Source organism: Trachemys scripta, chromosome 11, assembly GCF_013100865.1.
Source record: "Trachemys scripta elegans isolate TJP31775 chromosome 11, CAS_Tse_1.0, whole genome shotgun sequence".
NCBI lineage: Eukaryota > Metazoa > Chordata > Testudines > Emydidae > Trachemys > Trachemys scripta.
This window is the reverse complement of record NC_048308.1, coordinates 34,273,894-34,301,440: the sequence shown is the minus strand read 5'-3', so window position 1 is coordinate 34,301,440 and position 27,547 is coordinate 34,273,894. Positions and strand designations below refer to the sequence as shown.

General features: G+C 39.0%; 1 protein-coding gene across 7 annotated transcripts in view; it reads left to right on the top strand.

Annotated features, from left to right (window-relative positions):
• Positions 1-27,547, top strand: part of LOC117884839 (sodium channel protein type 1 subunit alpha) — a 182,259-nt gene that overhangs the window by 101,671 nt on the left and 53,041 nt on the right. For 5 of the 7 annotated variants that reach the window (XM_034785691.1, XM_034785692.1, XM_034785696.1 and 2 more), the window contains 11 exons: positions 3,191-3,254; positions 3,982-4,123; positions 4,302-4,508; positions 5,219-5,506; positions 6,328-6,708; positions 7,878-8,010; positions 9,557-9,795; positions 12,749-12,922; positions 13,538-13,894; positions 14,760-15,239; positions 23,108-23,225. In XM_034785691.1, the coding sequence (XP_034641582.1) occupies positions 3,191-3,254; positions 3,982-4,123; positions 4,302-4,508; positions 5,219-5,506; positions 6,328-6,708; positions 7,878-8,010; positions 9,557-9,795; positions 12,749-12,922; positions 13,538-13,894; positions 14,760-15,239; positions 23,108-23,225 (2,583 nt within the window). The remainder of the gene's footprint in view (positions 1-3,190; positions 3,255-3,981; positions 4,124-4,301; positions 4,509-5,218; positions 5,507-6,327; positions 6,709-7,877; positions 8,011-9,556; positions 9,796-12,748; positions 12,923-13,537; positions 13,895-14,759; positions 15,240-23,107; positions 23,226-27,547) is intronic. The other 2 variants (XM_034785694.1, XM_034785695.1) reach the window with 1 other exon arrangement.

The window sequence follows — 27,547 nt, the reverse complement described above, 5'->3', positions numbered from 1 at the left end:
CGAAACAGCAGTATTGAACCTCGGTAATTTGTTATAGCGGGCCCCTAAGGCAGTATAATTAAGGTAAAAGAAAAATGTCGTTTTGCTAGAAGTAGAATAAGATCTTCCCCCCACTTTGTAATCAATTGCCCTGTTGAATGAATGAGGTGTGAATGAGGAAGGCGTGGAAGGCAGGCACCTCCAGACAGCTGCAACTCTTGGAGAGGGCAGGGCCGGCCATAGGTTTTTGCCCCCCCCAAGGAAAAAAATTTTTTGCCCGCCCCCCCTTTTTTTTCGTGCCCCTCTGCCCCCGGCCCCGCCCCAACTCCACTCCTTCCAAAGCCCTTCTCCAAATCCCCAGCCCTGCCTCCTCCCCTGGCGAACCGCATTTCCCCCCCACCATTGCTGCCTGCGGGCCCCCCGCGACCTCCCGCCCTAGCTCACCTCCACTCCGCCTGCTCCCACGGGTGTGCTGCCGCTCTGCTTGTCCCCCCTCCCTCTCAGGCGAGGGAGGGCGGAGAAGCGGAGCAGCGGTGCGTTCAGGGGAGCAGGCGAGCAGAGGTGAGCTAGGGTGGGGGGGCGCAGGAAGTAACGGTAGGGTAGAGGAACCACTCCCCGCTCCAGCTCACCTCCGCTCCACCACCACCACTGCCTCCCCCGAGCGCCCCGCCGCTCGGCTTGTCCTCCCTCCCAGCCTTGCTGCGTGAAACAGCTGTTTCGCATGCGGCAAGCCTGGGAGGGAAGGGGGAGAAGCGGAGTGGCGGTGGCGCGCTCAGGGGAGCAGGCGGAGGCGGAGCGGAGACAAGCTGGGGCGGCGGGGGCACTTTTTCCCCATGCCTCAGAGTCGGCGCCTATGATGGCCAGCGCCAGAATGCTGCCCCTAGAAATATGCCGCCCCAAGCACCTGCTTGTTTTGCTGGAGCCTGGAGCTGGCCCTGGGAGAGGGGATGGGAGCCAGACCAGATCAGATCAGTAGAACAGGTCAGCCATCGATTCACCGCTTGCCTCCTCAGCCCCCTCCCCGGCTCACCTACTCACTCCCCGCCCGCTCACCTACTCAGCCCCCCCCCTTCACCCACCGCTTGCCTACTCACCCCCCTGTGGGCCGCACAGTGAGCCCACCTACTCAACCCCCGTGGGCCGCACAGAGAATGCATGCGGCCCCCGGGCCGCATGTCGTGCAGGCCTGCTTTAGATAGTGGCGAGTGCCAGGTGCTTCAGAGGGAATGAACAGAACAGGACGATCATCTTGTGATCCATCCTCTGTTGTCCACTCCCAGCTTCTGGCAGTCAGAGGCTAGTGACACCCAGAGCGTGGAGTTGTATCACTGACCATCTTGGCTAATAGCCAAGAACTTCATGAACTTATCTAATTCTTTTTTGAATCCAGTTATACTTTTGGCCTTCAAATCATCACCTGGGAGTTCCACAAGTTGACTGTATTGTGTGAAGAAGTACTTCCTTGTCGTTATTTTAAACCTGCTGCCTGTTAATCACTTTCTCCACACCATTCATGATTTTATAGACTTCTCTCATATCCCCTTTAGTCAGCTCTTTTCCAAGCTGAACAGTCCCAGTCTTTTTTAATCTCTCCACATATGGAAGTTGTTAATCATTTCTGTTGACCTTCTCTGTACTTTTTTGAATGCTAATATATCTTTTTTGAGATGTGGCAACCAGAACTGCATGCAGTATTCAAAGTGTGGGCATTCCATGGATTTATATAGTGCCATTATGATATTTTCTGTCTTATTAATTATCCCTTTCCTAATGGTTCCTAACATTCTGGTAGCTTTTTTGACTGCTGCTACATATTGAGTCGATGTTTTCAGAGAACTATCCGTAATGACTCCAAGCTCTCTTTCTTGAGTGGTAACATCTACTTTAGATCCCTTCATTCTTCCCATGGAGCAAGAATACAATCTCTAGCCCATAAAAATACATATTACATGTATAAAGATGATACAATAGTCTTTGGATCTTCCAGGTGTCCATAATATTTGTCACACCCCAATCTCTCACCTGATTTTAGTGGTACTTTCAGTCTGGCCTAGCTGAGACAGCTGGGGTATGTGTTAGAGCTCAGGTTCTGTGTTCACTCAGGCTGTTAACTCACCCACTTTTCACTGAGGGTGCAGGCTAAATCACTTGAGTGCTGATAGTCCTTCACTGCCTTCCAACAATCCCCTTGTGTGTCCAAAAGGACAGACAAGTTCTCCCACAATTCACTGGGTAAGAATCATAGAGCAGCTCAGCTTTCTGTAGCACAAAGAACCATGGGATATGACACACACAGATGAGTATAGCACCTGTGAGGACACAGTAACTTGAGTATGGCTTTGCATTGTGGCTGCTCATGCCAGGGCTAGGCTAACCCTGGTGCGCAGACCTGTATGCTGGTCACCTAGGCTAACTTTGCAATGAAAACATACCTACATTGTTTAGAGTGGCTGACAGCTGTGGAATTATTGGTTGATCTTGAACTTATTAGTCTCTAATGACTAGCTGCCTCTGACAGCTACAGTTGTTTGTAGGTGCAACAGCTGAGGCCACGGTAATGCTAGTCAAAAAAAATAATGTCTCATTAAATCAGGCTAGCCAAAATCTTTTAAAATAGGGTAAATTCTGTCTACTAAAACAAATAAATACAAAATAAAGTTCCACAAAATGTTAAATGCTTCATTGCAAATTTGAAAGGAAAAATGTACAATTCATTCAGCTCTAACAGCATCTATCAGGATTCTAGATGCTATTTGACACATTGACAGTATAAATTAAAGATATTCATTTTCTGGCAATTTATATTGTCACTTTGATTTCATGTTCATGTTGAAGAAATCATTTATGCTGGTTTATAATTGAATTGTGAAAATAATCTTATTTCATTCTGGTGAATAAAGCAGTAGTAATAATGTATCAGTTTACTTTGTTTTAGTCAAATGTATTATTTTGGAGCTCAAATGTGTAAATGTGTAGTTCTTACTTCTGGGAATCAGCCCCTTAACTCCTTTGAGGTAAAATCATACCAGTCAAAAACTATCCACCATCATAAAAATGTTTCATAAAACTCTTCAAGTTGTCTGTGGTAGAATTACTCATGTAAAGTAAAGGACTGGGTTTATTCAACATTGTTTAAATGAGTTCAGTATGTAGCAGTGGAAGATTTATGTAGTATTTTCTTACAATTTTATCAAAATTATTTTCTGAACAGGTCATTTTTACGTTCTGGAAGGGCAAAATGATGCTCTGCTTTGTGGAAATGGCTCAGATGCAGGGTAAGGACATGTTTCGTGACATTTTATTGTACTATGTAGAAATAGGATGCAGCATATTCAGATATATATCCTGGAATAATTTGACTGACCAGCTGAATGAAATATTTGCCATTTCACATTAGATGTGTTATTGGGATTTGATTCTAGATCTGATCCTGGACTTGAGTTCCCTCATAGCTAGCTGATCTGGTCAGGACAGGTCAGTTTATTCTTCACTGGGTAGCAAATTCAAAGACACCCAATAATAACACATGCTTCTGGCTGGTTGAGAAGTAACAAAAGTACCAATTAGGAAGGCATAAACTCCTCAACGGTCCCAGCTCATATGTGCTGATTGCTGAAGAATATCAGGCTATTGCAAGGGTGAGTGAAGAATATGGAGACGGTCATTTGAAGGTGAAAATACTATTAATCAAGGAATTTACATTGTGTTTTAGAGTTTGACTAAATAGTTGACAGTTTGGTATTAAGGTAATATGCAAGTGTTGCTAAGAAACAAAATGCAAATAGAAAATACCCTTCTGCAGAATTGTAATGTTATACACAATTTTCCAGCTATCTTTAAATGTAATTTTGTGGAGTAGAGCTCTGTCCAACTAATAGGAGTTCCTGTCTGATGAACTGACCAAAAACAGCACTTCATAATCCCAAACTTCTATCAGGACCTAGCATCCACTGACATTAGAATAATTGTAAAAGATAACACCTGATATCTCTCCTTTTGTAGTCAATGTCCAGAAGGATATATATGTGTGAAAGCTGGTAGAAATCCCAACTACGGCTACACAAGTTTTGACACATTCAGCTGGGCATTCTTGTCACTGTTTCGACTGATGACTCAGGACTACTGGGAAAACCTTTATCAGCTGGTGAGAACAAAGACTAAGTATTTTTATACTATCAAATTATACAAAGAACTTAATATCAATGCTATTACATCTCTCATATAATCTGAAGATGATGGATTCCTACAAAATGAAAAGTAGGTGATTAATTCACGTAGTAACATTAAAAAGTTAATAAAGCTGTATTTATTATTACTTCCAGACACTACGAGCTGCTGGCAAAACATACATGATATTTTTCGTTCTGGTGATTTTCCTGGGCTCTTTCTATCTGATTAACTTGATCCTGGCTGTTGTTGCCATGGCCTATGAAGAGCAGAATCAAGCAAACATGGAAGAAGCAGAGCAGAAGGAGGCAGAATTTCAGCAAATGCTAGAGCAGCTGAGAAAGCAACAAGAAGCAGCTCAGGTATCATTGTGATTTTATGTATTTATCAGTTAAATTGTTGATCATATTGTAATCTTGTATTAGTGCATCCAGATGAGTTTTCTGTAGATATTGGTAATCAGATTTAGAATAGGTTTAGAGCCCTGTGTTATGAAGTATTCCCTATAACAATGGGTAGGCCCACTCTGGCTTCAAGAACAGAGCCGGCTCCGAGGTGTTCATTGCTGGAAATAAAAACATTTTGCTGTGAGCAACCCAGCCTTGTGATCTAGAGGAGACTTCAAAAGAATGTATATACTATTTGTTTGTTTGTTATTGAGGATTTGTATTCCATAGCATATACAATGTAGTCAGCAGAGTACATGCCTTGGAAACCTTATAATTTAAGAAGAGAAGCAATATGTGAAGGGTGGGGGGATGGATATGGTCAGAATCTGCACATATTTAGGCAACGGGTATCTGTTATGCCATAGGAAACACTCTGTGACTTTAGCAAGCAGTAAGGATACAGAAAAGAAGTGAGAGAAAATGTTTGAGAAGAGTACAGCTACCTTAAAATCTCAATGTGCAAAGGCTGCGCCAGCCAAAGACTGGACTGGAAAGTTCTCTAGAAGTAAAATTTAAAAGTTTGATGTTTTAGAGTGCTGGCTAGTAATAATGATGATATGTAGCTCTTAAAGTGCTTTTCATTGGTAGATCTAATAACAGAAGTATGTATTGTGATATGGCAGGCAGTAGCAACAGCCTCTGCTGGGTCAAGAGATCCCAGTGCAGAAGGCGGAATAGGGGGACTCTCAGAAAGTTCTTCTGATGCGTCAAAGTTGAGTTCAAAGAGTGCTAAAGAGAGGAGGAACAGAAGGAAGAAGAGAAAGCAGAAAGAACAATATGGAGGAGAGGAGAAGGATGAAGATGAATTTCAAAAATCTGAATCAGAAGGCAGCATCAGAAAGAAAACTTTCCGATTTTCCATTGAAGGGAACAGATTGACATATGAAAAAAAGTATTCGTCCCCCCACCAGGTACTGTATAAAGTGTTGCTAGTTGAAAAGTGTATTGGAAGCATCATGGGCTTTCAAAAAACTGTTGCAGTATCACAGGTATAACAGTGTGACTTTACTACATGAAGAAGGAAGACACCGAACTTTTATTTAATCCTATCTATCTTTATTGTTGCCAGTGTTTCAAGAGAATTTTACCTAACTGACATAGATAACTCCTTGAAAAAATCCATATAGAATTTAATGCAGATAGCTTTTCTATAGAATTTGTAAATCAGACTATAATATGTAATAGGGAATTATATCCCTGTAATAGAATTCCATAAGTTAGTTTAAAAATTCTATAAAAATATATTCTCTGTTCAATATTATAGGATTGTTTTAGAATAATTGCTGTGGAACCCTATTGGTTTCATTCCTATTAAATTTTATAGAGCTCATCCATAAGTATATCCATGGATTTTATTTGTATTTTACTAATGTTTCCAGGTCTTGCTTAAGTATGTAGAGGATGCTATGTTTATGTCTGTTCTATTCTTATTTTATACCAGTTATCTTGTTATTGATCCTTACTCGCAAATCTCATTGGCTTCATCAGGAGCTGGGGTGGCTCAGGTTCAGTATTTGTTATATTAATTCATGAATAGTGGCTTTTAAATTTACGAAGAGAGTTCAGTGAAATTAATGCATATGACAATCTGAAAGCAAAATTTGGTTCCTGGAAAAGATTATTAGTTTTATTTATGAAAACAACTTCTACAACATGTTAACTCCATTTTTATAAAAAAAATATAGGATTTAAGGGTGTTAGCTAATAATTATATTCTTTTATTTTCCTACAGTCTTTGCTGAGCATTCGTGGCTCCTTGTTTTCCCCAAGGCGCAACAGCAAAACGAGTCTTTTCAGCTTCAGAGGTCGAGCAAGGGATATAGGATCAGAAAATGACTTTGCTGATGATGAGCACAGCACTTTTGAAGATAATGATAGCAGAAGAGATTCTCTTTTTGTGCCACGCAGACATGGTGAACGGCGCAACAGTAACATTAGTCAGGCCAGTAGGTCATCCAGGGTGCTGGCGGTGTTTCCAGCGAATGGGAAGATGCATAGCACTGTAGATTGCAATGGAGTAGTTTCCCTGGTTGGTGGACCATCTGTTCCTACGTCGCCTGTTGGACAACTTCTGCCAGAGGTGATAATAGATAAACCAGCTACTGATGACAATGTAAGGAAGATTTAAATAGCTCAGGCATGGTGGCCTTTTCTTACTGCACCAGCCTGTATTTTCTACAGAATGGAATTCCTTAGGAATGATCCTGGCTGGCCAAGCTATGAATGTTCCTGCATCTTGTAATACCTTTAATATACTAACAAAATAAGTTTGAAATTTAAGTATTTATCTGCAAAAATTCTCAGAGCTAACAAGAAAAAATATCAAATTAATATGCAAGTATTTGTCTATTATATACCCATAAAAATATGGTAGAACTTATTGTAGCTATTAAAAAGCTCTATCTGGCCACGTTGGATAAGATTTCAACTTACTATACAAATAGAAAGGGTATATAATAAATGTTACCATCTGAATTCAGTCAGTATAACCCTGAATTTGTTGTAGATAATTTTGATAACATTGGGCTTTATCAGCTCATTGCAAAATAATAACAGTATACATTCAGCACTATCATATATATGTTTTCATTCTTATGCGCTTTTCCCCCTTTTTTGATGTAAGTCTCTAGTATAGAAAATAAACTAAACAGTTATTGGAGACACCACATTCATGCACCCACCTTCAAAAACAAAAATGTCTATGTGCACATATGTGCTGTAATCTATGTGTATATACAGATAGCAGAATATCTCTAAAAATATTTGGTTATCTTATTTCAAGGTTGTCCACTTAGAGTACTTGGGAATACACCAGCATGTGGAAGCATGACTAAATCAGACTTTTTTTATTTGTTGCTGTTTAAGACTGGATGGATACCTTGTAATTTTACAACAATGAGACGTTTTATAAGAAGAAGTAAACATCTGCAAATGTTTCAATATGTTTGACTCATTTCTCATAAATGGTACTGAGATTTAGATTGTTGAATAATTATTCAATTTCACATTTCTCTCCCACAAACTTCGTATGTTATGTATTGAACTAAGGATTTCTAGTAACTGTGCAGGAGGATGAGTGATTCAATCGAGAAAATTTCTTTAACATATTTTGAAAATGCTAGGTTAATACAATAAGTAAGAAAAGTCTTGCATGATAAATTAAACAAAAAATTAAATTGCATGAAGCATGTATTCCTTCAAATTTAGAAATTCAGTGTATGTAGTATTTGCTTATTGTATCACTCAAGATGATGATCCTATCCATTATTATTCTATTTGCAGGGCATGACTACTGAAACAGAAACGAGAAAGAGAAGATCCAGTTCCTTTCATGTTTCTATGGATTTTCTGGAAGACCCTGCTCAAAGAGACAGAGCAATGAGTATAGCTAGCATACTCACAAATACTATGGAAGGTGTGTAAAATATTGAATTTAAAATGTTAGTGTATTTTCAGTGAACTTCTGAAACTGTCATTTGAAACTAAAACAATAACTTTAGATATGTATATTTTAACCTGATATTGTCCCTTTGTACCAGTGGTGCTGGAACATTTTTAGTAGTGGGGGTGCTGAAAGCCAAGCCCCGTACCTGTGTCCGTGCCCCACCCCTCTGAGCTGAGGCTGGGAGCAGGGATGGGGGAGACCTGGACAGAGGTAAGGGGGCTGAGGCTGTGGCCACAGCTGGGGGCGAGCGTTGGGCCTAGCGTGGAGCCCTGGAAGTGGAGCTCTGGAAGCAGGGGGCCGGGTGTGGGGCCCCGGGTATAAGGGCCGGCTCCAGCTTTTTTGCCGCCCCAAGCGGCGAAAAAAAGAAAAACCCGATTGAACTGCCGCTGAATTGTCACCGAAGACTGAATGGGAGAGATTGAGTTGCCGCCGAAGAGGAAGAGAGGGACTGAAGGACCTGCCGCCAAATTGCCACCCCAGACCCAGATGTGCCGTCCCAATAATGGACAGAGTGCTGCCCCTTTCTATTGGCCGCCCCAGGCACCTGCTTCCTTCGCTGGCGCCTGGAGCCGGCCCTGCCGGGTATGGGGCCAGCGCTGGGGAGTGGGGCCAGTGGCCAGAACTGGGAGTGGGGCCCTGGGCACGGGGCCAGCAGCCAGGACCCAAGCCCCAGGCAGAGGGCTGAGAACAGGGCCCAAGGTGCAGAGCCAGCAGCAGGGGAGTGGGGTACAGGGTACCCTGCAGGTACCCTGCACCTCTACTTTCTGCACCTATGCTATCAGGAAATATTTCTAGATAGACTAAAAGAACTCCCAATTAATGTATTTGTCTCACATTACTTAGTGAGACTTTTGTGTCATTGCTTTTTGACCATTCCAGGTCATGTGGTCACAAAGCACTGATTTTGCTATTATAAAGCTCATCATAGATGCAAAAATCCATATTACTGTGCACAAAATGGCTGCATACGTACATGTTTTTGTGCTCAAATAAGAATTTGTTTTCAAATAGATGAATATTTAACGGGCACACCTGCTATATCAGGAAGTCTCAACCTTTTTCTTTTTGAGGCCCCCCCAGCATGCTGTAAAAACTCCATGGCCCACCAGTCCCACAACAACTGTTTTTCTGCCTTTAAAAACCAGGGCCAGCATTAGGGGGTAGCAAGCATGGCTATTTCCCGGGGCTTCACGTCACAGGGGCAACACGAAGCTAAATTGCCTAGGCTTTGGGTTGAGCCCTGGGTGGTGGGGTTCAGAGCCACGGGCTGCAACCCTGCATGACAGGGCTTCGGCTTTCTGCCCTGAGTCCCAGAGAATCTAACACTGACCCTGCTTGGCGGACCCCTTGAAATCTGCTCAGAGCCCTCCCGGGGGCCCCAGACTCCTGGTTGAAAACCGCTGTGCTACACCGTTCTCTGAAAATGTGGCAAGAGGATTTCGAAGACATCTTTGACACTGTATAGTATAGCGTGCAGATATTTTACATTTTATTTTTTTTACACATTTTTCCTTAGAACTTGAAGAATCAAGACAGAAATGCCCACCATGCTGGTACAAATTTGCAAACATTTTCTTGATCTGGGACTGCAGTCCACGTTGGTTAAAAGTAAAACATATTGTCAATTTAGTTGTGATGGACCCATTTGTTGATCTCGCTATTACTATTTGCATTGTTTTAAATACACTATTTATGGCCATGGAACATTATCCAATGACTGAAGAATTCAATAATGTACTTTCTGTTGGAAACCTGGTAAGTCTTTCAGTTTGTCTTGTGACATGTTTTTATTTTGCTTATTTGTTTGGTTTTGAAGGAGATATATCTGTATTACAGCTTTAAGCAGGAATTTCTTCTGTGCATTTTTTTTTAACTAATTGAGTTGTCCTTTAGTTAGGTCTGTATTTCACTAAATTTTTGGAGCTCCCACCTTCAATTCTTTCTCAAGACATATACATTAACAGTATAAAGTAATACTTTGTTTAATACATCACTTGGTAAATCTATTGAATCATCTCAGATTTAATCTATTCAAACCTCTTTGACATGTTTGAATTTCATCTTCTTCATGTCAATAGATACAAATATGGTTTTTCGTAGTTTCTTTGGGCACATCTATTGAAAGGTAGTAGTTCCAGAAATTATATTAAAACACTCGTAAACAACAATTTTCAGTATGGAAATGTAGTTTCCTAATATATTGCATCTCAGTAGGTTTTCTAATTGTAAATGACCATCAGATTGGTTAGTAACCTGGCAATACTATGGTTAGTATATAGAAAAGAAATTAAGATAAAGATAAATTAAGAAGTTTGTCAGTTGGTTCTCTGCAGCTCTAAAGCTTTTAAATTAAGAGGTTGGATCATATAAACATATTTAAACACTTGAACCTACAGTTCTACTTTGTTTTATTTCAAGAATAGATTTCATGTAATGTGCTTCTTTAAGATCATTCATATTTATTGCAATGTGAAAGAAATATATTTTAGAACATGTAAATAGCTGTAAGATTAGATGATGCAGAATTAGCAGGCAGACAAAAAACCTGATTCTCTATACTTCAAATAATATACTATGTATTAAGAACAGGACATTTTATATGACAATCACATGATAAACCATAAATTGTGTTGTTCTAGAATTGTATAGTTTGTTTCCCATCCAAGGAAATGTCTGCTAACCTTGGTTGGTGAAAGTATTCTACATCATATGATTTGATATAGTATATATCATTGCAAAGTGTAAGTGTGAAAGGGGGACAATGTTTATGAATTTGCCAAGGTGCCAGTTAGATTTTAAAGCTGAAATCTAACAAACTAGGTTAGTTAATATAGAATGGAATTAAATAGGATATCTCCTTTTCCTTGCATCCAGGGAGTGTAAGCTTAATTTTTTTTAATGCTGGATTCTTTTCAAGTCAACTTTTAACTTGAACAGTATTTTTCAAATCAGGACACTTGCTTATTTTTAACTAACCAGCAATTTATTAATTACTTAAAACCACATTAATATACAATCAATAGTTCACCACTCAAGTGTAGACACAACAAATGTTTTAGGTGTATACTACACACATAATACAGTCTTGTAAGCAATTATCACAGTCTAGAGTTGAAGCTCAGCAGTTATAGCAAGGAACAATGTAAATTACTACGATTTCTTATTACATTTACTTATGATCATCAATTCTCAGTTCTTTAGTACCTAACATATTTATCACATTTCCAAGGATGCACTTGTCTCTAAGGCACTTTTAAGCACGCTGACTTTTATTTTTCCCTGTGGGTGCTTCACCCCCGTTCCACCCGAGGCCCGCCCTCACTCCGCCCCTTCCTCTGAGGTCCTGCCCTCGCTCCACCTCTTCCCCCAAGGTCTAGTCCTTGCTCCACTCTTCCTGCCCCACTTTTCTCCCTCCCCTGAGGCCCCGCCCTTGCTCTGCCTTGGCTACTTTGAGGGTCCTTAGACAAAGTGTCTCACGTGATGTGAACCATTTTTTATTGTATTTTCTTCCTAGGTTGGTCCTTTTTTGGAATAAACAGAGATGGATAGCTTTTCTAATTGTTGAGGGCCAGAAGGACTCAGTAGTTATTAATCATTCAAGACATATCTATTATATGTATATATCCCTTAGAAAAGCTTAATTGGAAATGAAGTTAGTATGTCTAAACTACCTATAATATTAAATGCCATCATAATCCTGTTAACGATCTAATGTGCACTGAAATCAAGGAGAAGACTCCTTGGCAGATCCCCACCTGATGTAAATTGTTGATCTTGCTAGATCTTGTGAAATTAGGCTATATAAGAGCATATCTTTATAGTGTCATTAATATCCCAACAATAGTGTTCTAGGCAGAGTAGTATGTAATTTCTTGGAAAGCATTCTATTGCATAATGTGAAAATTAAATTGGGGGCATTGCTTGTGCTGTGGAAAAAAGAGCTTGCATTCTAACAGAGTTAGGGTGACCATATTTTCCCAAAGGGAAAGCAGGACACTGCACGGGGCAGGCCGAGGCCTCTCTCTACCCCCACACGTGCAGGGCTGACCCAAGACCACCTGCCGCCCACTCGTGCATGGCTGGCATGAGCCACTCCCCCGAGCCCTCCCTCTCGTGCAGGGTTGGCATTACCGCTCCTCCCTCCTGCGCATTCCTCCGCGCCCCGCTAGGGGTCACACCCCACTTTTTTGGCAAAACTGGGCATTTGTCCCATTTGCTCTTGCCAACTGGTCATCAGTTGACAAGAGCAAACAAGACAAATACTCAGGTTTGCCAGAAAAGTCAGGACGGCCGGGACAGGGTTTAAAAACGGTACTGTCTCAGCCAAAACGGGATGTATGGTCACCCTAAATAGTTTTAATATTGTATTATAAACCAGAAACTTAAGTAATTTATTTCCTGTAAAATTAAATCAAATGAAAAGAAGATTTCGTATGTGTTCTGTGATGGAGTTTCTATCAGAAGCTGTGTATAAGATGTCACTATGATCATTCTTTTTAAAGCAACAAATTTTAAACGCTAATAATAAAGTACTAAATAAAATAATTTGACCTTCCTTTGATTATTTTAATGATTTGAATTTAAGAATTTTTGTGAATAGCCATTCTAAATTATGCTCATTGAAGATATGTAGCTGGAATGTAAAATCTGCACAAATAATGGTAATTTAAATTTTCCAACTGAATAATAAATTGCCTTTTGAATTTAGGTCTTCACTGGGATCTTCACAGCAGAAATGTTTCTGAAGATAATTGCCAAGGATCCTTATTATTATTTCCAAGAAGGCTGGAATATTTTTGATAGTTTTATTGTAACACTTAGTTTGATTGAACTTGGTCTTGCAGATGTGGAAGGACTATCAGTTCTCCGATCATTCAGATTGGTAAATATATTAATAAAACAAAATATTATTGCAATTTACAGTTACAGGCTTTGTTGCACTAATAATATTTTAATTCAACTTTTGTGTCTTAACAAGATAACTTAAGGTCATTATGACTCTGATCCAAAAATGTGATCCACTTATATGTACCCCTGGCCATGCAGTGTCCTGTTGTCTTTAATGAGGACTCTGCAGGAATCCATACTAATGCATCCCAATATAGGAGTGGGGCCTATTTCCAAATTTTTATTGCAATTACTTACTTCAAGTATTCTACAGTGGAGAAACACATGGACTTACTGAATATCTTTATTGTGCTCCTACTGATATTATCAGAGTGGATCTCTTCTTTATGTACACACTGGTAGGTAGGTAGTCTTGAAGTTCTGTGGCATCTGAGGGTAACACTGAACCCTAGATTTTAAGTTGCATGAGGTGTGTCTCTGGGCTTTAACATCCTTGATCCAAGACTATGCTCTTGGGGTACCAAGTTGTAAAAGTCTGCAGCATTTTCATCATTGGCAGCAATACTTTTTTCACAAACTAATTTGTAAAACACTTTTGTGTCTCCGTTAAAATCAGTACTAACAATGCCTTTTTATTCTTTTTTTTCAGTTACGAGTTTTCAAATTGGCAAAATCTTGGCCAACACTGAATATGCTGATAAAGATTATTGGTAACTCAGTGGGGGCTTTGGGAAATTTGACGTTGGTGCTGGCCATCATTGTCTTCATTTTTGCTGTGGTTGGTATGCAGCTGTTTGGTAAAAGCTACAAGGAATGTGTCTGCAAGATCTCCAATGACTGTATACTTCCACGCTGGCACATGCAAGACTTCTTCCACTCTTTCTTGATAGTATTCCGAGTGTTATGTGGAGAATGGATAGAGACTATGTGGGACTGTATGGAGGTTGCAGGCCAAGCTATGTGCCTTACTGTCTTCATGATGGTCATGGTGATTGGAAATCTAGTGGTACGTAATCAAAATGTTTCAAAGATTTATTCTGGGGAAAAAAACAATTCAATCGTGCAATGCAATGAGAATTCTGGCCCCATCCCAATAAAGCTCTTAAGCATATGATTTCAACTGAACTACTCATATGCTTAAAAATAAGCTTAAGTGCTTTACTGGATTGGAAACAGAATACTCCACACCTTGCAGGATCAAACTCATGATATATAATTATAGAGTGAACTTTAGTCACTCTCTTAATTTTTGTTTTTGCAATTTTCAAATACAGTGTGCTTCAAATAATGTTCAGCCTATGCCTTTTTTATAAACTTATTTATTATGTGTCCGGTCATAGTGGTATAGTTTCTGTTCTCTGATTGGAGAAGTGAAACTTTTTAAACAGGATGATGAAGAATAACAAGAAGAAACTTCCTGTCTGAATTTTTGAATAAAATTTTTTTGTGCCAATATTTGTAAACTTTTGGGATTCAAAAGCATTTTCTCAAATACTTGCCAGTTGTCTGACTATTTGTGATTGGTGAATAATATGGCCCGATGAATCATAGCAAACCATATTTAGTTCTTTCATTTGTCATAATATTTGTGAATCACTTTTTTTACTATATGATTTGCCCTTCTTCAAAATATCATGAATTATAAACACACCTTTTTCTAATGCAAGTGTTTTAGTGTAAGTTTATTAAAGATATAACACTCCATTCATTATAAAAACACAGTTCTTGGGTTGTTTGGGTTTGTTTGTTTGTTTGTTTGTTTGAAACTTTGGTCCTTTAGACACATCCTTCACATAGCTTTAGAAAGTATTCTAGCAAGAAATTATTTCCACTGAGATAAATCTAGGAATTCCTTTTCTATCCTGTTCCAGGTTCTGAACCTATTTTTGGCCTTGCTACTGAGCTCATTTAGTGCAGACAACCTTGCTGCCACCGATGATGATAATGAAATGAATAATCTCCAGATTGCTGTAGCAAGAATTGAGAAGGGAATAGATTATGTGAAAAGAAAAGTACGTGAATTCGTCCAAAAATCCTTCGTTAAAAAACAAAAAGCTTTAAATGAAATCAAGCCACTTGAAGAACTAAACAAAAAAGACAGCTGCATTTCTAATCATCTTACAGTGGAAATAAACAAAGACCTTGATTATCTTAAAGATGGCAATGGAACTAGTGGCATAGGCACAGGCAGCAGCGTGGAAAAATATATCATTGATGAAAGTGATTACATGTCGTTCATAAACAACCCAAGCCTCACTGTAACAGTACCGATTGCTGTTGGAGAATCAGATTTTGAAAATTTAAATACAGAAGAGTTTAGCAGTGAGTCGGATCTGGAAGAAAGCAAAGAGGTATTTAAATACTGCTTATATACTTATTTTTTAATATTGTGATAATTTTTCTGTTTTTCTTTCAGCGTGAACTAGTGCAGGGATGAACTGGGCCCAAAGAATAGATACATCTTGCATGAAAAACATTCTTTTTAGCTTTCTGAATGATCAGCTTTTGTAGACCAAGAGTCTAATAAAATGATGTTTAAGTTCAGGTTATCTGATGTACTACAAAACCATTTAGTTGTTAAAACTGAAAAATAAAGCCAATGGAAGAACACAAAATATGTTTTTTACAAAGTAATGAATCGAATACTAGAATTGCAATATAGTCAAACACAACAGCCTGGACTTGCTTGGCCATTTTGACCCAAATGTCATCATTTTTAATAAATAAATAAATAAACCACAATAAGTAAACAAATGGGAAAGCACATAGGGTTGAATTCTGGCCATACTGATGTCAATGGGAGTTTTGTCATTCATTTCAGTGGATCAGGATTTCATCCATAATCTTACAGCAGAGGGTGTCCATAGCGAATCATCTGAACCAGAGATCACAAATTACTGACCTAAAGAACATGAAGATATTCCTTAAGTTATCTGAGACAGTCCAGCCCACCAAGACTTGAATGCTATGTTCATACAATAGTCCTTGAAATTCTACCCCATAAAGCAGTTTAGAGCACTCCCTGGGACTACCCCGACAATCTTTACTGGTGATGATATTGTCACCATTTCCCAGTTAATACTTGAGGTATTAATAACCATCTCCCATTTTGCTGTTAAAGATGGAACAATGTAAATAGTGGCCAAATTTAAGTAAAACTATTCCTCCCCGCATCACACACACCTCTGCACAATGTACCTAGATGCAGTATAAGAGGTCACAGGAGGAGCATTTCCTTACTGAACTCACAGATGTTTGATTTATGGCTAAAGCGTGAGATCTAATGACCTTTCTCATTAGTTTATTTTCTTAGCTAACTTGAAAGCAAGCAGGCTGTCATAAGTGAAAATGAACAACCCTTGAAAGACTATGGAATGACATTCAAAGTACTTTTGATCTGTGAAACTGATAAATCCTGGATTTATGCAACAGTATAACACAAAAAGAAGAGTTGTGAAAACTATATAAAGTACAGTAAATAATGAAAAGTTCAACAAGCAACTGGAATCTTTGTCTTTTATACTTCTCTATATAATTTTTTCTGATAGTAACAACATGAATGAGGCAGAACATCAGGAGTGCGATGGCTCCTTGCCTTCCCGCTTCCTCATCTCAGCTAAGAGCTACAGAAACTCTGACACCAGAGGGCTTATAAACTAAGGTCCCAATCCTGTAAACAGTTATGTACGTGCTTCCCTTTATTATCCTGATTAGCTCAGTTGATTTCAATGGGATTATTCTCTGTAATAAAAAAATGAAGCAAGTGCATATGGGTTTACAGGATCAGGGCATAAGGCCTGTTTCTGCAAACATGGTAGTAAACACTAGACTTGGTAGTAAGTGTTTGCAGGATCTATCCCAGAAAAGGAAAATAAATTACATTTTCTAAAGATATCATCTGTGCAGGATTCTCACTCCTGGATCTTGTGCCTCCGGTGAAAGTCATTCAGGAAACTCCCCCAATTTAAAGATTTTGGCCCTCTGGGGCACTGTAGGCCAGTTCGAGGATTTTGCTAATGGAACACTGATGTCCCAGCACAGAGGTTTTTCTGGTGTGTTGGTACCTCAAAGACACATTTTTCCAACCGGTGCCCTTCTGGTTGCTTTGCACTGTAAGATGAACAGAGGTGCCTACAGGAATTCAGTGCCTTAATGTCTAAACAGCTCAGGGCATTTCCTGGTATTTCAGCAGCATTTCCTTGAATGAATGGCCTCACATTCCAGGATCCTATGGTTCCTTTTTTGGCAAGTCTCTCAGAGCAGTTCATGTTTGCTGACACATCACAATTGCAGTAACTTTCCTCTTATACAAGATGAAGGGAAGCTACCTCCCAGGAAGTGCTGCTGAGGGATGTGTATGATGCAGGAATAATATTGAATTGTGGTGCTAAATTTTCACTTCGTGAGAACTGACATAAGGAGGCAACAGGGCACAGAACTTTGCGTCGTCATGTATAAAGGGGCTTCCCTCCTTGCAAGCAGGGCCAGCTCCAGGCACCAGCCTTCCAAGCAGGTTGGGGCGGCAATCTGCAAGGGGCGGCAGTCCGTGTGTTTTTGTCGCCCCAAACAGGGCACTGAATTGCCGCCGCGGACAGCGGGGGCAGTCCATGTGCCATTAGGGTGGCACGCATGTTTCTGCGGCAGTGGCAAGTCGGCGGCAGCTTCTATGTTCAGCTGCCCGTGGGGGCAATTCGGCGGCTTCTGTCTTCCGGTGCACGGACTGCCCCCACCGTCCACGGCGGCAATTCAGCACGCTGCTTCAGGCGGCAAAAACAGTAGAGCCAGCCCTGCTTGCCAGCATGACTGAACGATACTTTTGCATCCACTTTCTTTCCCCTCTCAAGGATATGAGCTCTGGGGTGGATCCAGAGTTTTCTGGATATCAAGTTTTTCTTTCTGTGCCACCCTGCAATTAAAGTTACCTTTATCTCGATACGCCTGTAGCTAAAAGTGGTGGTCTATGCCTTATCAATGGTTTCTGGCTTTTAGAGTGTCTCAAATATTGGATACCCCCTAGAACTATGCAGGAGATTAATGTCATGTTCCTTCTTGGTGTTGCAAATCTCGGTTTCTTTGTTTTAGGCAGAAGAATTTAAAGTGTGCTTTAGCCAATAGGTTCAATAGACAGAGGCAGATGCAGTTTCAGCCTCCTTCCAGCCAAGGGCACATGTTCTACTGCTGAGCAGACAGCTCTGGATCCTTTCCCTTCCCCATACCAACTCTGAGGCTCTGCACAGCAGGAGGGGCGTGGGGCCAGGAAGGAGCAACACCATTTTTTCCTTCCCCTTTGTGGGAAGCAGACAGCTATGAGAGGGAGTCGCACACAAGGGGGAAGACCATTTTTGGTGGAGACAGGCACAAGATAAATGACTGTGTGGAGGGACAACATCTATGTGGGGGACTGGTGCCACTTAGCATGGGGAGTGACAGCCAACGGGAAGGATAGGTAGGGGAGGGGAGACGGGGCTGGCTATGAAGAGGTAAAGCTAGGGGAGTACAACTGAGGAAAGTGGGACCTAGGTGAGGAGGAGCCTGGGGGAAGGTGGAGATACTGGGGATTGAAGAGGAACTTTGGAGGGATAAAAAAGTAAGATTTGTGAGAGAAACAATGGGAAACTGTGAGACAGGGAATCTCCGGAATGGAAAATTAGTGGGATCTTTGGGTGGACATCAGGGAAAAAGGTTAATTATTCGGGTGGGTGAACGGAGACAGAAGAGGAAGATTGGTACATGACAGGAAGGGAACTCTTTGGCGTGACAATGAGTAGACATGACAAATCGGCTTCCAAGGTGAGGGAAGAAAGCAAGGAGAAACCTGGAAATGTATTACTTTTCCTATAAAGAAGGCCTATACTGCTACTCACTAGAATTAAGTTAAGGACTGTTCATTTATCTTTTTTCCCCATCTTTGGCTAAAGCAAGCTGTCCTTTGCACTCTTTATACTTTAACTTGACAGAATTCTATTTTTTTAAATAATTTCAGTCAATAATATCAATGTTTATTTTTAAGCATTTTTCCAATTTTTATTAATTTAAATTTTCATAGTTGCAGGAAATTATGGGGAGGTCAAACAATAACAATTATTTAATAACAGCAGATTTGAGATTCAAAGAGTTAAAGATTTATAAACCATTAAAACACAAATTATCATCACTTGTTAAAATATATAAAGTAAATATCCTCAAATCAACAAATCAGACCTGGTTTTACTATTCATTCACTAGTCCATTTGTAACAAGCCTAATTCAGCAGTTTAAATCACTGAGTTTTGACTCTAAGTTTTCAAGCAGCATTTTGTAAAAAGGAGGACGACAACGACCCAGGGAATTATAGACAGGTCAGTCTAACTTCAAGATACCGGAGCAAATTATTAAACGATCAATTTGTAAGCATCTGTAGGACAATAGAGTTATAAGGAATAGTCAGCATGGATTTGTCATGAACAAATCCATGCCAAACCAACTTGATTTTCTTTTTTGATAGGATTACTGACCTAATGGATAGGGAGGAAGCAGTAGATATGATAAACCTTGGTTTTAATAAGGCTTTTGACACAGTTCCACGTGACGTTCTCATAAGCAAAACTAGGGTCGAGATGAATTTACTACAAGGTGGGTGCACAACTGATTGAAAGACTGTACTGAAAGAGTAGTTATCAATGGTTTGCTGTCAAATTGGGAGAGCGTATCTAGTGATGTCCCGCGGGGCTCAGTCCTGGTCTGGTAATATTCAATATCTTCATTAATGACTTAGATAATGGAGGAGAGATATGCTTATAAAATTTGCAGATAACACCAAGCTGGGATAGGTTGAAAGCACTTTGGAAGGCAGGTTTAAAATTCAAAAGGACCTTGACAAATTGGAGAATTGTTCTGAATTTAATAAGATGAAATTCAATAAAGACAAGTGAAAAGTACTTCACTTAGGAAGGAAAAGTTAAATGCACAACTACAAAATGGGGTATAATTGTCTAGGTGATGGTACTGCTGAAAAGGATTTGGGGGTTATAGTGGACCAAAAACTGCATATGAGTCATCAGTGTGATGCAGCTGCAAAAAAGGCTAGAATGATTCTGGGATGTAGTAACAAAAGTGTTATATGTAAGACACAGCAGGTAATTGTCCTGCTTTACTCAGCAGTGGTGAGGTCCCAGCTTGGAGTACTGTGTCCAATTCTGGGCACCATAATTTAGAAAGGATGTGGACAAATTGGAAAGAGTCCAGAGGAGAGCAACAAAAATAATAAAAGGTTTAGAAAAACTGACGTATGAGGAAAGGCTGAAAAAACTGGGAAAGTTTAGTCTTGAGAAAAGAAGACTGAAGGAGGATCTAATAAGTTTTTCAACATGTTAAGGACTGTTATAAAGAGGTTGCAGATCAATTTTTCTCCAGGTTCACTGAAGGTAGGACAAGAAGCAGTGGGATTAATCTGCAGCCAGGGAGGTTTACGTTAGATATTAAGAAAAACTTTCTAATGATAAGGATGGTTAAGCTCTGGAATAGGCTTTCAAGGTAGGTTGTGGAAATCCCCTTCATTGGAAGCTTTTAAAAACAAATTGGACAAACACCTGTCAGTGGTGATCTAGGTTTACTTCCTCCTGCCATGTGAAGGGGGCTGGACTTGATGACTTATCAAGGTGCCTTCCAGCCCTAAATTTCTATGATTCTATGATTTTTCTTTTTTTGCCTATTTGTAATTTTTGGTTATTTATCAATGGAAATATTTTTCCATCGGTTTGTGTGTGTACAGTGAAATCAGTGTTTACTGACATTTACCAATACAAGTCTAATCCTTCCAAGACTATTTATAATGCTAGGAAGTGACGGTAACTAGAAACTAACTACATAAAAAAGTAAAATTGATTAGTCTTTTTTCATTGACCAAGCTAGAGGTGAGCTTCAACCATTGCTCATATTGAATTGTATTTTACTAAGCAGGTAGTCCCATATAGTGAAGAACAATAAAGAAGTTTCAGTCTCTTTAATTAGGTGTTTTCTACTTTTATGAATCCAAATAAAATTTAGAAAAAAGTTTAAAAAATTAAGAGCATTGCAAATACCTCTATCAGCTGCAAATGTCAACCGAATACAGAAATAGATCAATAATGCTGTCCTCAAACATTTTTCTTCACCAGTAGTTGGAAGTATAGCAACAGATGTCACATCTCATCTCTTGAAATGAGCATTTAATATATAAAAGTGAAGGCCATGATACTTTAAAGATTTATACACGTATTTAACTTCATGCCCTGTGAGTCTTTCCATTGAAATCAATAGGACTACTCATACCATGTCAGATTAGAAGGTTAGGCATGTGTGTAAGTCTTCATCATTACTTTTTTCAATTTCAAAATGTTGCTATTTCATTTATAGCATTAACATATCATACACAGCATGCAGTTTTATTACATGTTAGTTCCTCCTCCATAATAGGTAAACTTTCACAATTATCATCAAACAAAACTTGGTGTTTTTCATATCTCAGAAGATTGGGTTAGACTACTGAGTTCCCCTAGCAGGTGAAACATGACAGTATTGTTTGTCAACTAAAATGCTATCATAATATTATATTCTTCATCCAAGTCTGGTCTATGCTTGTAGATGTCAGAATTTGTATCATGACTTTCAGTTCATTTCATGTTTTCATTAAAAGTTGCTTCTCTTGTCTGAGAATTTACTCTTGTTAATTGCAACTACTTTATGACAGAGGCATACTACATATTTCACATGAACTGTTTTCTCTTTTCCATCTTAATTTTCTACACTAAGCATCTGTTATACCCAGAATTCAATGTATTCCACAATGCTGCAGCTGTGGATATTGCTCCAGAATCTCAGCTTTTTGTCTTTTTTTCAAAATTGCTTCAAGCCCTTATGATTTCTGAGTGAATCCTGAAAAGCTTGATTTTCAAAGAGTAGCTGCTTACCACTTCGTGAAAATCCGGTCCTTTACAGTGTTCCCAAATGGGCACCCAAATATTAAAATTTCATCTGAAGTGACTTCCCCAAAGTCATACAAGATGTCAGTAGTAAAACTCCTCAGAACTTCTTAACTTTCAACCTGTGCTTGGTCCTCAAGTTTACAAACATAAGCAAGCTTTGGGTTCATTGTTCAATGAAACATAAAACCAGTTGGTTACAAACCTTTTGCATAGTGCTGTTATTCAAATACTTCTTATATGCCTGCACTGGTTAGCAGTACAGCAGCATACACACCACAGTGTGTTTGTGTGTGTATGTGTACCATTAATTTCCTTAACTAAGTCTTGATGATGCCTACTGGAAATAATTTCCCTAAAAAGTTTACTAAGGTTTACCACATCTCAGCTACCCACTAATATTCCTTTATTAGTTGAAGGCCACTTGATATTGATTACATCCAAAATACAAGCATATACACATTTATACTTTATATTCTAGACTTAATACAGTTATAAGCATTGGCCAAATACTCACAACAAAATCAGGCTCAGGAGATACCGTCATATTATGGTGTGACTCCGGAAGGGTAAGGATACTGTCTGACAATACTGTCTGACAAAGAAACTCCAAAAAACTTGCCCTTTATACACTATAATAAACAAGTGATGTCATGGCAGGTTATCAGACCTTAGCTAAAGCTGGATGAGGGCTAAACCCAGTTCTCTGCCCCAGTTAAAACAAGCAGTCCTAACTAACTACTGGACTGAGCATTTCTTTATCATAAATTAAACAAACCTATCTAACCAATTATTTATTCTGCCTGGATCCCATTAAACCATGTTTTCTTTATTAGTATTACTTCAACCCAAACCTTAAAGAAAATAATGCTGGTATTTCAAGGGACACTACAAATTTAATACAAACAATCCTTCTTTCTCATGATCTCCTTCTTTTTGATCATGTGCTTTGCGCCCATCACTCATGCTAACAACCAAACTCAATTTAAAACCATAGTTCACTCAGGCCCAGGAATATAGGCCTATGTTTCTATAATGCTTTCCAGAAACAATAGTAATAATTAATAAAATGCCTGGTTTAACTTTGTATTAAAAGGACACATAGAGTACTGAAGTGGCAGCTAAAATGAGCACAAATGTATCAATTACTTACCTAAATTGAGCACTAAAACATTCAAAAATGTAAGAGTAGACACATACTATTAATTTTTGCTATGTGAGCATTAATATTTGCCTTAAATACGTTGATTAAATCTTTGTGGGGTTTTTTTATTTAACAGAAGCTAAATTTGTCCAGCTCATCTGAAGGTAGCACGGTTGATATTGGACATCCTGAAGAAGAGCAACATGAAGCTGAACCCGAAGAAGCTAGTGAGCCAGAGGCCTGTTTTACAGAAGGTGAGTGAAGCAAAATATAATCTGTACTGTTAAAAATATCAAGTAAAATGAAATATTTACTTAGACTGTCTAATAATATTTATGGCTTGAAATATTTGCTATATTGTCAAACTTTAACACTAAATAATCATGAATTTTAGCAATGGTATGTTCAGTACATAATATACACTGAAGATAATACTGCTGATGTGGCTTTATAATGATTTTCAGATAACAAAGAATTGGGGACAATTATATCATATAAGCAAATTGCCATTATTCCCAAAAACAGAAGAAATCTGTTTATTTTTCTGAGGTTCTGGATTAGCTCCAACTAGTGTAGTATTTAAAAATTGGAAACTGTCCTAATTAGATAATAATAACACGTAGCACTCATTAAGCACTTTTCATAGCTAGCTCTCAGAGACAATTACAAAGCTGAATAAGGTTTTGTCTACACTAGCACTTTTGTCAGTAAAACTTTTGTTGGTCAGGGTTGTGAAAAAAACCACCCCGACCGACAAAAGTTTCACTGACGAAAGTGCTGGTGTGGACAGCGCTGTGTCAGCGGGATACGCTCTTCTGCTGACATAGCTACCACCACTTGTTGGGGGTGGTTTAATTATACTGGCGGGAGAACTCTCCCACCTACACAGGAGACCTTACAGTGGCACATCTGCAGCGGTACAGCTGTGCTGCTGTAAGGTCTGTAGTGTAGACATAACCTTAGTGTATCAGTAACTGCTACTCAGTCACTGGTAAATAAAAACTCCACAAAACTCCATCTTGGTTTAAATGCTGGCCAAGCCTTTATTTAAACAAATTGTCAAAAGGAGAAGAAATTCTCTTCACTTGCTACCTGGCAGAAAAACCAGTCCAATGCGGTCCCCCATTCCACTCATTGACCTTTCATGCCCAACTCCACTGAACACTTTATGGGCCATGAAATAAATAGTGTTATGAACTGGGTGCAACCTTGTTAGGGGCAGAGTCAAAACTTTGTTCAAACTGATGTGTGAAACACAGTCTTCATTTAAGATAATTGTAAGAGACAGTTAAGAGGATGCATCTAAAACAAGGCTTAAGAAACTCTGCCCAGAAGCTAGCACCATATGGGTGGAGGATTCTGCTGAGTATTGTGATTAGGGGTGGAGACGGGGCAGGAAGATCAAGATGTGAGAGAACACACACAACCTGAGAATAGACAAGAAAAGACGGAGGAAGAGACAAAAATCAAGAAAGCCAAGCAATAGCCTGTAAGACTAGAGAGAGAGAGCTTTTTGGATCTCTTGGCTAACGAGCTATAAACTAAGAAACTCCTCCTTTTGTTATTGGTTCCTTCAGCATTTGGAGAAAAAAGCCTTTGTGTTCCTTATAAATAAACAAGATTGCATCAGAAAGAATACCAGACACTATTTCTGCTTCCAACTGGAACATCCCCCAGGTTCTGAAATTTGACAAGCCACTCAGGTCAAAAAGAGGCCACAATAGGATATAGACCCTTAAATACAAATTCACCATTAAACTCTTTCCTTGTGAGAAAACTGGGTCCCAGGCAAGAGGTGCCATCAATTTATGCATAGTGATAAGCTTCTCTCTTCAACCTGACTTCACCAGGATTCCTTTACTTCTTGGCACTCTGCTCCAATTTAGAGTAAGCTTCTAGGCGAAAATGCATCATAACTGCAAAGAACTCTTGCCAAAGGTGGAAAATCAGTGACTAGCTCATATCTCAGGGACTACAAAAGTTGCATCACTGATGGGACGCATTACCCTAAGTTGTTATTGGCACTGAGTAGAGGACAACCATTCTTGCACCAGTTCACCACAGACTGGTCCACCATGGAGGGGAACTCTGATACTTCCTGAGGAATCCTATTTTTTGTGTGCCTTCAAACTTGCTAAAAGGTTTTGGATCACCAGATGAGTGAAGATTAATGGAATCCATTTAGTGCATTCTGGTTCAGCCCATTGTGTGATTACTGGGTAAAAATCAACACTCACATAACGGGATGCAACTCCATTACAGTCAGTTGAGTTGTACCTATCCGTGTCATCATTTGGCCCATTTTAGTTCTAAAAGCTGTCACTTGTAAAATTTCCAGGCCAGAAAGATTAATGAATAAGAGGAGAAAATCTGGAAACTCAGTGGGAGTTGCATGTGCTCAACAGCACTGAGAATAAGGCCATAGATGTCTAAAGTTGGGCACCCATAATACGGAAGTCACTTTTGAAAATCTAAGACTAAATTACTTACACAAGATCACATAGCAAATTAGTGGCACTGTTTAGACTAGACCTTCTACCCTTATTTTTGATTTTCACACCTATGGGTTACCCACAAAATATATTCACTCCCACCTTTAAATAAAACTGTCTATGCAAATCTTCATCAAAACTGGTAAAATAAATTAATTAAGATAATTTTCTAGATGGTACAGTTATATTTCATAGATACACATAATCTTAGATACATAACCTAATGCATTTTATATTTGATGATTACGTTGACCTTATGAGCTCTCCTATAATAAAAGATAATGCTTACAAAGGTTTTTCAGTTGCTGTTCATTGTATCTTTGACAAGAACAAAGATAGTCATGCAAAATGCCTGCAAATCAATCCATTTTCTTTTTTTCTGCTTGAAGTATTAAGTAACATTCCTCTCAGATGAAGTGATGTACAAGAGAAAAAAAACAAAAAAGATATTATCACAGTATGTTACAGGAGATTAACTGCACCGTAAAAGGATTTTTTTCACAACTGATGAATGTTTTCCCTGTAAAACATACTTTTCTAAGAACATACATAGAACTATAAGGATTGTGAACACATTTTAAACACTTAATTCAACTTTTAAAATGTGTGTGAGTTTAATGCTTGTGAGAATGAGGGACTAACAGGGTCTACTTAACCCAGGGCAAATAGTTGATATGCAAGATTTAGTGACATAGCTCTTATTCTGTACTTCATTCCTAACTTGTAATTCCCTGCTTATCCCAGTCAATGGCCTCTCTTCGGGAGAGAGGTAGCAATACTGCCAAATTGAAAGGCAACTTTGTGACATATACAAATAGGGTGAAACTGCCAAATATAATTAATTTGTTGAATAAATCATTGTGCAGATATTGCTGGAAGTTTGTAGGTTTTTATTTTTCTGGCAACTTGCTTATTTTATGATTATTTGGCCAAATTAGGGGCCCAACCTTCTACCCTTATGCACACTGTAATAGTACCTTATTGGAATCGGTAACATTGATTTCAGTGAAACTTCTCATATAGTAAAGTATCTCTTAGCATGCTTAAGGTGGCAGAATCTGGCCCTAACTCGGTAATCTTGAATCATATTGCACATGTATGGAATTAATGATGCATTTCTGAATTCTGTTTATGAATTTTAGTCAAGAGTTTTTTTTAAAGTTATGGCAAAGAGGAGATAAACCTCCATCCTCCCTACGCTCCATTTGAGGGAGTAGGAATTTTTGATTTGGATCATTTGCAATCAACACCACAAGTATACAGTTATTATCTGATTTAAGAATAAGAACTTTTCATGGATTTTTTAAAAAGAAAAGTAGAAATTCGGTTCCTGAATTCAGAATTGAAATGTGGTGGGTTTGTACAGGATTTTACCATCAATAATCTGTTTTCAAATCTTTTCTTACAAACTGCAGAAACCATAGTCTTGATTTGGAGACCAGAGGATGAAAGTTGTTATGGCCCTGATTCAGGAAAGCTGTCATTTCCTTCTTTACAGAATCTCTAAAATCAATCTTTTTTTTTCTTTTCATCAGCACCACTAAAATCCTTATCTATTCCCTGCTAATTTCTTACCTCAACTACTGCAAACTTTTCTTTGGCCTCTCTGTATCCTAGCTAGTCTTACTAGATTGTGCTCAAAATACATTCTGTTCCACCTCTCTGACTATCCTCTTCCACTCCTTTTACTGGCTTTCTCTCTGCTTTTTTTTCCAATTCAGACTTGTCATCTTCAAGGCACTGAACAAATCTGTCCCTGCCTACATCTTTGCTTTAATTTCCTCCTAATCCTCCTCCCACTATGTAAAGGTCTCTTAAGGCAACATATGAAAGTACCATTTTTATCTTTCTTCCACTTTCATCACTGTAACTTCTTCCATGCCATCTCACATACCTGGAACTCCCCCCTTCTTCTTGTAAGCTGCTCATCGTCCCTCTCTTCTTTCAGTCCTTCCTTAAATTGAACTTCCTCCAGTACCTTATCAGAATTAACTCCCCAGACCACGTTGTGAGCTCTTCAAGGCATGGATCATGTCTTACATTTGTGCCAGATCCTCACTAGAACATCTAGGTGCTACTGGAAT